The following is a 12,288-nucleotide window of genomic DNA, read 5'->3' as shown; positions in this document are numbered from 1 at the left end:
GGCCATCTGTCTTGGATGCTTTAATTAAGACACCTGCATTGCAGGGGGTTGGGCTAGATGACCCTCGGGGTCCTTTCCAACTCCACAATTCTATGCAGTACCCTAATGGGCTTTTCAAAAGAATTATGATTTGAGGGAATAAACAAGGTGCTTTCTCCAAAGCTCTGCATTACACTCTCTGCACTTGAAGCTCATGCAGAAAATTTTAACGGTCTTTTGAGAGAGCCCTAACTTATTGGAAAAACAAATGAATGACTGCACAGCCATTCTGTCAGCAGCGCACTGGATTCCAAGCAAGAGCTTGCAGGTTTGATATCAACTGACGTGTCTCAAACCTGTGATTATACAGCTTGATCAAAGAGGGAAATCTGCTCTGTGGATTTGTTTACTACGGTAACTATAGTTACATGTAAATATTGTACAGTTTATATGGAACAATCAAACTTTTTCCATTTAAAGGAAAAACAAAACGTCAACTGCAGAGTAATTATTTTCTTTTGAGCAAACATGGTCCCACATTGACTTAGCGCAGCAGTAAGAGAAGGTGGGGTTAACCCCTCAAGCTGTTTTCCTGATAAAAACTGTGGCTGCCTCAATACTGCTATGCAACCCAGGCCCATGAGGGAAAACGTATGACAAGAGTGCGGGTTTTACTCATGGGGGAGGCGCACCAGTGTCCCAGTCCAACCTCCTACAAGCTGCTCCTTGCAAACCCTTGGAGCTCTGTGAGAGATTCAATCTCTGGCAACTTCAGGTGGAGCTGGAACACCCAGGAGAGCAGCTGCCAGTTGTGGTCGTCTTGAGCTGCACGGTCCACTGGGCTGTCTTGGGATAAGGCAGCTTTCTATGCCACCACGTAGGGAAAAGACGACAGAGATCTGAGCATGTGATAGGAATCTGTTAATGAACAATAGTCTCCCAGCTTGTATGGTCCTTACAAGTCAATTCTTCCCCAGGGCCTCTCAGCTGAGTCATGTTTAAAGCTATTCATGGACAGAGAGAAGATTGCGTCACCGCTGCAAAAGATGGCAACGCTCACCTCACGACATGGCCAGAGGCTAGGACCACAGCTCCACATATAGTTAGAATTGCCAAAGGACAATAATTTCAGCAGTCACCGCCAGAGAGAATATTCCCTTTAGACCCAACTCAGATTTTCGCCTGCAAGAGCCCACTATGAGACAAGCACTGATGCAAGGAATGAGCAAAACAGCTTCTCTCTGGAAATTTTGGTGGAGTGCAGAATACATTTATTTCACTTTGTCCAAACTCTGAAGTGGTTTATAAAACCTGGAACAGATTCCACAATCCACTGTACCGTGTTCAAGGAGAACTAACAAAGCTACCTAACATCTCTTGGGGTGATGACACCACCCCCTTGCTCCACAGGCATGGCAGGGATCTTGCCCATGTGCCTTTCAAACTGTGCTAGATCCACTTTGTACAGTATGCTGTTTTCAGAAACGTCCTGGAACTTCTAGTTATGGAAATCCTTCAAATATACAACTTGGGTGGAGAGATTCAGTGGGGATGAAGTTGCTCTGTCCCACCCCTGAGAAACCCTGCAAATCATCCTTTCAGGCTGAAGAAGCCACTGTAATATGGCTTTCCATGAGTGAAACTTAAGAAAGGGACAAGCACTAGGCAGGCAAAAGACCCAGCTTGTGTGCTTTGCATGTCTGATAAAATAAAATATTTACGGAGAATACGCAGCAGGTAACATTTTCTTCACCTGACCTTCAAGGAACATTCCTTTCCATCTGAGTCACTCAAATTATTTATACCAAATCATAAGGAGCTTACACGGTTCCTCAGGAATCCATGCCGCTTTTAACTCCACCATACAAAGAAGGGCCTTGTTCTTCATGCGCCAGTAAAGTCTGCAAAAAGTTTTCCTTCCAATTGAACGGGCTGCATTTCTCAACTTACCTTGACTCGACCTGACTGAAGAATTTTAGAGATGAGGCACTCGATATTATTCTAAGTTGTTATTAGACAGGGCAAACTAAACCTCTCATTTCTATTTAAAAGAAGAACCAAAATACGAACGGTTGGATTCTAGGAAAGCACATAAGCTTGGTATTTTGTCAGCCCAGTGCTTGGTCATTTGCCTGTTTCTGAAGTCCCACACATGGAAAGTCTCTGCTGTGAAGACACTTCTGGCAAGTCTCTTTGCCACTTGCATCACCTGCTCACATCTTTAAAAGCCAAAGAGACTGATCAAAAGCTACGAAACTAATATGCTCAGGCACAGCATGAAAGGAAAGGAAGTTTCCAAAAACAGGGGGAGGGAGATAGGCTAGGAGAGCAAGACTTGTCGGAAATGATCACCTTACCAAATATGCTGACACTCTCATTAACAGCTGGAATACTTCATTTCACTTCAAACCTTGCTCTCATTTTTCCAAGGAAACAGCCTTCTGCAAAAATGGTACAGTAACACAGCTGCCCAAACTCCGCCCTCCCCTCCCCAAAAAGAAAAGAAACCAAAAGCAGATTGAGACTGTAAAGCTGAGCTAGTGGTGATGGAATTTGTCTACATCAAACTGAAAACAACCCCTTTCTTTCCCTACACCGTTTCCTCTTAAGCTCAACTCCCTCCAGGAAAGGGGGAAAAGGAAATTCTTCTTGAATGACCGAGAGACCTGGTAAAATGCCAGCCCTGAATCTGAACTATAAACTGAATGGGATCAGCAGCCACACACAGAAATATGGCTGCATGTGTCTTTTTATGCCTACAAACGAACACACTGAAAGCAGATCCCGTGAACAAAAGCAACGCCAAAGCCACGAACACTTACCAACTAAAGTTGATTAGGAGAGAGTTCTTAAACTTCCTCTGTGCAAAATTCACCCACTTCTGTTTCTCAGCTTTTTCTGATCTGTCTCACAGCTATCTCCTTTCCAGCCATTCAGGACTTGAGAAAGCACATTCAAAGAAGCAAACTAGCGAGGTAAATTCACGAACTGGAGGGCCCAGCAATGACAGTTTTGACCCAGTTTTTCTAAATTGGGTTGGATAACGCTATATATGAAACTTATTTGCTTATCCTGCACCACCAGCTATCCCTCTTTAAGTAGGAAGTAATCTAGGTGCCCTCCCACACCTAAGAAATAAATCTCCGCCCTTAGGCAAAGCTGTACAAGCCCAGAACTGCATTCTCTGCTGCAAGGTTAAGTCATTTCTGCTGCTTTGCCTTGCCTCCTTTGCTAAACACAAACTCACAAAGCATTGTATGAACACAGCATGTCTCTCTCTCTCTCTCTCTCTCTCACATACAAACAGAGTCTAAAGAAAATGGTATCTTACCTTGCAGAGGAATTACAGAAGCCCCATAAGGTTTTGAAGCAGCAAAATGGTTGCCCTATTTTAAAATCAGCTTCACACACTACAGCAGCAAACGCAACACACACAAAACAGGAGCAGTTGAAAAGCAGCTGGAAAACACCATCAGTTTTAGCTACTTTGCCATTCTCGATGCAGCAGTTGCTGAAGGTAAATCGCTCTCACTAGAGAAGCAGGAAACTTTGGATTCAGAAGAAAAAGAGTAAAAATGTAAACATAAGGGAGGAGCCAGAGAGTGCAGTCAGGTTCTGTGAAATTTGAACCCTTGCAGCAAAGCGAGAGTGAAGCAGTGGTGTTTCAGAAGGTAATTCAGGCTACAAACTCTTTCTCACAAACGTTATTTTCTTCTCCCCTCTGCCCATCTCACCGCCATTAAGCCTTAGTCAACTGATGCCGGACCCCAACACGAGTCCACCTTAATTCTTGCATCACCAAATGACACAGATAGTGTTCTGTGAGGTTCTCCCCGGAACTGTTATGCAAATATTTGTTCTGAATGCCCACATCCTCATTTGGCTCACTCCCTATGCATCTCTGTGCAGAATGCTGCAAAAGATTTGTTCAGTCCTAACCACACTCAGATTTTTATTTGGTAACAGCAGCTTCCCGCACTCAACAAAGCAAACTCTGGTTCCTCATCTGGATAAACTCAAACTTCCATCAGCTTCGGCTGGTGGCCCAGCTGTGCCTCTAACTGGACAGGGTTAAGAGTCGTCAACAGGCTCATCACAGCTATCTGCCAATCACCCATTCCCACCACCCTTCTGAGTAATACCCCTCCCCACCTTCTCACTATATAGAAGGATCTGGCAACTTCTGTTTCAGTGTATCTGAAGAAGTGTGCATGCACACGAAAGCTCATACCAAGAACTAACTTAGTTGGTCTTTAAGGTGCTACTGGAAGGATTTTGTTTTGTTTTGTTTTGACTATGGCAGACCAACACGGCTACCTATCTGTAACTGGACAGGGATAGCTTAACTTCTGTCATATATGCTTTGCTAATTTCTAGGTTAGATTACTACAACGCAAAATGCTTTAGAAACTTCCAGCTGATGTGGACTTCAGCGGCCAGATTGCTCACCAGGGCAAGACAGTGTGAGCATATTACACTGATCCTGGCTGGACTGGACTGACTGCCAATTAGTTTCCAGGCCCAATTCAAAGGGCTGGTTTTGACCTATAAAGCCTTAAAGGGCTCAGGACTGTAAGAGCTCCCAGACAGCCTCTCCCAGACAGACCCAGACCCTGCAATCATAATCTGTGGGCCTTCTTTGGGTGCCTCCCCCACGAGAGGTCCAGAGGGTGGCATCAAGAGGACGGGCCTTTTTGGTGGTGGCTCCCCATTTGTGGAATGCTCCCCCCAAGGAGTCCTCCCTGGCACCTTCATTACATACTTCATTACATACATACTCATAACTGCTTAGTGATCTTCAGATGAAGGGCGGAATACAAATTTAATACGTAAATAAATAAGTCTGCCAAAATCTACAGTTCACTCCAGCAAATCATTACCACACCACAGCCCACAAAACTTTCTTTGAACCCTATGAAAACTTCCTGAAAACATTCTCTAATGTTAACACATCCCAACCAAGCGAGCCAGGCCACAGGCTTCTTGTTTCAGAGTCTGCATTATGAGCCGTGGCCAGGAAAGGGGCTGCCTGTCTGGCAACAGGCATTTCAAAAGCTGTATAACAATGATGACTATAATTACTACAAAGGCAATCAAACAGTATTCAAGCTAACAAACTAAACTTTGATGCCTGAAATGAAAAGACTAGAACTCAAAGTTCTAGTACTTGAATCTCAAAAGCAAGGCATCTTTGAAAACAACCCATTTTGTCAAATTGCCCGTTGGAGAAGGTAGGCAGCAGCGAGCGCATGGCAACTGCTCCACCCGAGCTGCCCCTGCTCTCTCTCTGGGTGGGCGCAGGCATGGCGATCATCCACTTCCTTCACTGGACAGTGTGTGTGAGACTCAAGGCTTCTAATATTAAAAAGTTCCAAGTGTACTTATATGGAATCAAAAGACGCTGATATTGATGGAACCAGTTCCTAGGGCCAGCTGTTTCTGCTATCTTCTCGGGGAGAAGGGTTTTCATAAGATGCACTGGGCCACTGAACTAAATCAGCTTAAGTTGGGCTTCCCGGTGTTACAGTGAGGGGGGAAAGTATTTGATCCCCTGCTAAATTTGCCTCTTTGCCCTCTGACAAAGAAATGACCAGCCCATAACTTTAATGGTAGGTTTATTGTAGCTGTGAGAGACAGAATAACAACAGGAAAACCCCCAGAAACCCAGAAGACAAAAGTCAGAGAGTGATGTGCATTATAATGAGTGAAATAAGTATTTGATCCCCTATTAACCAGCCAGATGTCAGGCTACCTGGTATCTTCTCTGTATGTAAGGAGCTGAGATTAGAAGCACCTGCTGTAAGGGAGAGGTCTTACCTGTAATCCCAGCTCCTTACAGTACCTGTACAAAAGACACCTGTCGACAGAAGCAATCAATCCATCAGATTCCAAAGTAGCCACCATGACCAAGACCAAAGAGCTGTCCAAGGATGTCAGGGACAAGATTGTAGACCTGCACAAGGCTGGACTGGGCTACAAGACTATTGCCAAGCAGCTTGGTGAGACGGTGACAACAGCTGGTGCAATAATTCGCAAATGGAAGAAACACAAAATAACTGTCAACCTCCCTCGGTCTGGGGCTCCATGCAAGATCTCATCTCATGGAGTTGCAATGATCAGGAGAACGGTGATGAAGCAGCCCAGAACTATACGGGGGAAATTGTCAATGATCTCAGGGCAGCTGGGACCATAGTCACCATGAAAACAGTTGGTAACACACTACACCGTGAAGGACAGAGATCTTGCAGAGCCCACAAGGTCCCCTTGCTCAAGACAGCACATGTACAGGCCCGTCTGCAGTTTGCCAATGCACAAACTGCATTGGGGTGGTTAAGGGGTGATATGATAGCCATGTTCAAATATATAAAAGGATGTCATATAGAGGAGGGAGAAAGGTTGTTTTCTGCTACTCCAGAGAAGCGGACACGGAGCAATGGATCCAAACTACAAGAAAGAAGATTCCACCTAAACATTAGGAAGAACTTCCTGACAGTAAGAGCTGTTCGACAGTGGACTTTGCTGCCAAGGAGAGTGGTGGAGTCTCCTTCTTTGGAGGTCTTTAAGCAGAGGCTTGACAACCATATGTCAGGAGTGCTCTGATGGTGTTTCCTGCTTGGCAGGGGGTTGGACTCGATGGCCCTTGTGGTCTATTCCAACTCTATGATTCTATGATTCTATGATCTGAATGACCCAGAGGAGAACTGGGTGAAAGTGTTGTGGTCAGATGAGACCAAAGTCGAGCTCTTTGGCATCAACTCAACTCGCCATGTTTGAAGGAGGAGAAATGCTGCCTACGACCCCAAGAACCCCATCCCCACCGTCAAACATGGAGGGGGACATATTATGCTTTCGGGGTGTTTTTCTGCTAAGCGGACCGAAAATTCTTCCTGATGTTTAGTTGGAATCTCCATTCTTGCAACTTGAATCTGTTGCATTGCTCCCTCTTCCATGTGACAGCCCTTGAGATATTTGAAGATGGCTATCATATTTCCTCTCAGTCTCCTCTTTTCCAGGCTAAATATACTCAGCCTTCTGCGACATTAGCTACCCCTCCCAGTTTGGTGTTACCTGCAAATTGGATGAGCATCCTCTCAATTCTGTCATCCAAGTTGTTTATAAAGACATTGAACAACAACAGACTCAGGACAAAACCCAGAGGCAGCCCACTGGTCACTTTTTTCCTGGATGACGAGGAACCATTAATGAGCACTCTGGATTTGGTCAGTCAACCACCTACAAATCCACCTATCATGGGGGACTTTGTTGAGAACCTGACTGAAATCAAGATACACAATGTCCACAGCATTCCCACTAAGCTTGCAACTCTATCAAAAAAAGAAATGAGATTCATCTGGCATGACTTGTTCTCCAAGAATTCTCAAAGATTACAGAGCGAGGTTCTGAGATTACATCTGCAAGGTTCTTTAGTAGGCTCAGGTGCAGCTCATCAGGCCCTGGAGATTTGAATTCATTCAAAGTCGCTAGGTGATCTCTTACTACCTCTTTTCCTATCTTGGGCTGCAGCTCCTTCCTTACACCATTTATTCTGTTATCACCTGGTTGGGCATTGCTTTCCATTTAGGTGGAGACAGAGGCAAAGTAGGTGTTGAGTAGTTCCGCCTTCTCTCTGTCAGCCAATAGCATTTGTCTGTCTTCTGCACGCAAGGGACCTACTGCTTACTTGTTCTTCCTCTTGCTTCAGACATAGCCAAAGAAACCTTTATTATTATTTTTAACCACTCATGCAAGCCCTCCTGACCCTCTCTCTGCAACTGCCTTCCATGCTCAAAGCATGGATCTCTTCACAAGTGGGAAAAGAATTTAGAGAAGAACTAGATTCTGACATATGAGGAGATATCTTAAATAAGTTTCACATTCATCTGCTAAGTTTGCTTGATAGGGAACCTCTCAGGTGGGCACCATTGCCATTATAAGAGAACAAGGGAGGCATTCATGCTGAGTTTCAGCGCCTCCTTTTCTAGAAAAATAGTCCTGGTTTCAACTGTTGTTTTCTGGAAGAACTCCATGAAAAAATTAAAGAAAACGTTTGTGTTGTAAACCCATTCTCTGTGTCAGGAAAAACCAGCTTGTCTAAGAACACAGCAGCATGAGTGTTTTATTGATTTGACAAAAGATTCTGCAATAAAAGATAAGAAATCACTATCAGAGCTATCAGTTAAAAGGCGAATTTAAAGTTTTGTCAGATAAAGCTTTGGTTGCCACATGGAAATGGAGAGGGAAATGTAACAGTACATAATATTTTGGATTTTAAAATAAACTCACCTATTTTGTCTCCCAAATTTCTATCACCCCTCCCCTCTCTCACACACACTTCTTTCAAAGAACTGCATATACAGCTCAGAAATCAAACCACACATTTATTCACTTACCAGAAACGGCAGTGACTGGGCTGTTTTTGTTAGTAGGCATTTGCATTCCTTCCAAAGCACCAGAGCCAAAGTAATCTTGCCTCAAATCTAGAGTTTTGTAATACAGAGCAGCCCTCTGGGAAACCAAGTATTTAACTATGCAAGAGGGCACCTCCCCATTCAACTACTATTTACCTTGAGTTAAAAGGGGAGTAAGGGCGGGAGAAAGATAAACTGAAAAGTCAACTGTCCCAGGGGAAAAACAATCATCTTGTCATAGGTGAATTCCTGAAAGCCAGCTGCTGCTCACCTGGATGCAGTTCTTAATAACTCCAGAGAGACAAGGGCAGTTTCTAAAGCTTTGGTTTTCACAGTACTTATTGCCCTAACTTTGAAAGCTTCACCAAAAGTCAGCAAAAGTCTTTTACCAATGGCTGCTTTCCACTAACGCTGTAGTGGACCTCTCTTTCCAAGTGTAAATCTCTTTTTACTGACACCTGGCACTTTCATGGATTGCTGCTAAATTGCTGCAGGCACTGTTGGCATCTATCTACCAGGACCATCGAATGCCATAATTCTGTATTATTAAATAAATAAATAAATAAATAAATAAATAAATAAATAAATAACAGGAATGTGGGATTCAACTTCAGCTTCCAAACAATCCCAAATTTCACTTTTTCCTTCTTCTTTTTACTGCACACAAGTTGGAGAATCTTTTAAAGAACATATGTGCAAGAAAACAAACCACAGCTGGAATAAAGTAATTACCAACAATGTAGTTACACAGTGCCATAGGCAGGGCCGACTCATCTATGAAGCAAGGTGAGGCAACCGCCTCGGGTGGCAGGATTCATAGGGGCAGCAGATCCAGCCTCCAAGAATCATATCACCCACTGTTGCTGCCATAGCTTCTACCATGTAGCTTGCAATCAATATTGGGAAACAATATTGGGAAACTGCAAAGCTGTGGGAGTTCTAATTAAAACCAGGGAGGTCTCTGCAGATGATAAACAACCTTTGAACTTGGCCCTGTCTGCTCCTCTTGACTATAAATAACAGCCTTGCTTACTATGAAACTGCAGCTGATGTGGAATTTGTCAATATGACTTAATGGATCCTAATCTGGACTTCAGTAGAGCATTGTCATTCATTTATTCTAAGCCCCTGTGTGCACATCTGAACACTGCAAAACATGCCAAACAACTGAGTTAGCTGATGGCTTTTTTAAAAAAAGAGGGCATGAGGTCAGAGGACATCAGGGAAGCTGGCAAGGTGAATACGGTACTGTACTGTCCTATTGTAATAATGTGAAAAACCTAATAAACTAGGTTTTTTGGAAAAACAAAAGCCATGAATGACAGCAAGACTGCAAGCACAGCTGGACAGGCTGAGAGGGACCTTGTTGGCTTCCTCATCGCTTGTATTGTTTGCTTCCTGGTAGCAACTCACCTTCCTCATCAGCACTCATGTTTTGGTAAGAATCCCAGCAAATCAGTGGATCTGAACAGCTGAACTCCACTAACACACCATGGCCATTCTGTAGTTGTTCACATCCTGAAAGATGAGAACCAGAAGTTTAAGTTAGGCATCTCCAAATACCCACCCCCCCCAATCAGCACTGGCTAGTTCACTGAGGTCACTATGGGGGGCAGAATCACTTTTTTGAGTTTCACTTCCTCATCAAGAACTAGAACAAGAAGTGACTCAAATGTGCAGGGAAAGAGAAGCTATGCTGCAAGGCAGACTGCGCCACTTAGTAGTATAGGCGAGAAGGTCTCATGGCTGAATTCTTCCCCACCTCAAAACTCTCTATGTGAAAAAGCTGGCACAGTTGCTTCTTCCCGAAGTTCTAGCTTTCTTTGAGCTGACAGTTCAGGTGTGGGGAAGAACTGAAAGGTGCATTTTTTCCTCTGCATTAAATAACTAATGAATGTAAGCCCATAAAATCATGCCTAGGGTTTTAACTATCAGTATTTCTGATGTTTTCATTTCCCAATAAAGTTAACTGCAAGTTCTGGGCTCCCCCCCCCCAGCCCAAGGGATTTATCACTGCAGATAACATGGTTGTGTAATAAGGTCCAAAGCTCACCGCAGTGGTGATGCAACATGCAAGCAAGAGTTTAGCTGGAGGGAGGCCCTGATCCTGCTTCTTTTCTTACTTTGCTGCCAAAGCACAATGGTGATGAGATCTCAGCCACCCACCACTTCCATTTGTGGACGGCCTACTGCAAAGCACTGTGTCCAGAAAATCCTGTTGACATCTCTAGCACAGAGGAAACCCTGACAGCAAGACCCAGAGTTGGCCTAAACCCATATCTATACATGTAAGGTAGCATTTCCAATCTGAATGCCAATTTGTATCATGGGGTCTTTGTCCTAAGCCTTCTAAGCAGTGCTTTTTCTTAGAACAAAAGGTGCCTGTTCTCACCAGGAAGTTCTTACAAGTAAATGCCACACTTTTAACCTTTTTTTTGGGGGGGGAGTGTACCCTTGAGTACCCCCAGAAAAAGCAAAACTCATCCTCCTGAAGCGCAAACAGAAGCACAAATAAACAATTGTTTTTTATTGTTCCTTTTATGCAGCTTCATTTCAGGGGAGATACTGAGGGCTTAGCTTTTTTCTAACCATCAAGGTAAAGTGGGCTTCACATAGAAGGTTTAAAAATAAATAAAATTCTAACATGGTTTCCTAATGGATGAAGTAAGTGCTGCATTCTGAGATGCACTGAAATCAGTTTCACACAGATTACTGCCAGCTACTGGTTGCCGACCAACCCAGGGGAAATATTTCTAAATGAAACTAGGATATTGCACATGAAGGCTGAAATGCAAAGGCAGAAATCACAGGCTTGCACTCATGGGACAGCTGCATATTCCTGCATTGTATGGGGTTGGATCAGATGATCCTCAAGGTCCCTTCCACCTCTAAAAAATATATATGATTCTATGTACTGAAGGTTATCAGCCCCCATTCCTCCTGAAGGGAGTGCTGAAACATGTACAACGTCCTTTGGTTCCCAGCCATTGACTAAAGTCCCATGAGTCCTTCCTCAGTGAGCCCTTTGGACTCAAGTGAGCCTAGTCTGGAGTTACAACTTATAGGATTCAGCTGCAAGGCAGGAAATTTTTGAGGGGTACTCACCTTGGATTTTTTCTGAGGATCCTGAAAACAACAGTTCAGCTTTTCCATAATCAGGGAAATGTTCATCTGTGAAAGGTACCACAATTTGTTTTAGAAAGTTAATTTCCCAGTGAACAGTCGGGCACATATGGAAATCAAGATTTTATAGAAGGATTATTTCATCTGAAGACACTTAAAAATTATTGATGCTTTGGCCCAAAGGACAAAGGAGTTAAAAAATCAATGCCTGGTTACCAAACTTTTTTTTCTTTTAATGTGCACAACGTATTTATTTATGCGGGTGTTGGAAGGAGGCCCTGCTCCCTGCTCTGCAAGGCCCCTTTCTACCTGGCCTCAGGGGCAGGGCCACCCCCACCCGGAACAGCTAAAAGGCTCCTGGGAGGCCACTGGGACATGGCTGCTGCTGGAAATGCTTTTAAATGCTTTTAAATAGTTTTAAATCTGTGGTGTTTTAAATGTTGGGGTTTTTTGTTTTTGCTCTGTTGGGAGTGGGCTGTGCACCTGGTCCTTCAGGGGCAGTTACCCCATTCAGGACCAGGTAGTCCTCCACACCTACCCGCCCCGTCCCCCCCAAACAGTACTTCTGCCTGGATGAGTGTTCAGATCCCTGGGCTCTCACTTGTGGGGTGCCTCAGGGTCCTGTCCTCTCCCCCAGGCTTTTCAACATCTACATGAAGCTGCTGGGAGAGATCATCAGGGGGTTTCAGCTGGGTGTTCATCAGTATGCAGATGATACCCAGCTCTACCTCTCTTTTAAATCAGAACCAGTGAAGGCGGTGAATGTCTTGCGTGAGTG

General features: G+C 44.1%; 1 protein-coding gene across 5 annotated transcripts in view; it reads right to left on the bottom strand.

The window, feature by feature from the left end:
* TNS3 (tensin 3) overlaps positions 1–12,288 on the bottom strand; it is a 92,965-nt gene that overhangs the window by 43,459 nt on the left and 37,218 nt on the right. For 4 of the 5 annotated variants that reach the window (XM_077917678.1, XM_077917679.1, XM_077917681.1 and 1 more), the window contains 2 exons: positions 11,493–11,558; positions 9,801–9,905 (listed from right to left, as the gene is read on the bottom strand). In XM_077917678.1, the coding sequence (XP_077773804.1) occupies positions 9,801–9,905; positions 11,493–11,558 (171 nt within the window). Of the gene's footprint in view, positions 1–8,369; positions 8,498–9,800; positions 9,906–11,492; positions 11,559–12,288 lie in introns of those variants that run through there. The other variant, XM_028701995.2, reaches the window with a different exon arrangement.

The sequence above is a fragment of the Podarcis muralis genome, chromosome 13 (genome assembly GCF_964188315.1).
Source record: "Podarcis muralis chromosome 13, rPodMur119.hap1.1, whole genome shotgun sequence".
Classification (NCBI taxonomy): domain Eukaryota; kingdom Metazoa; phylum Chordata; class Lepidosauria; order Squamata; family Lacertidae; genus Podarcis; species Podarcis muralis.
This window is presented reverse-complemented; position numbering and strand designations above follow the sequence as displayed.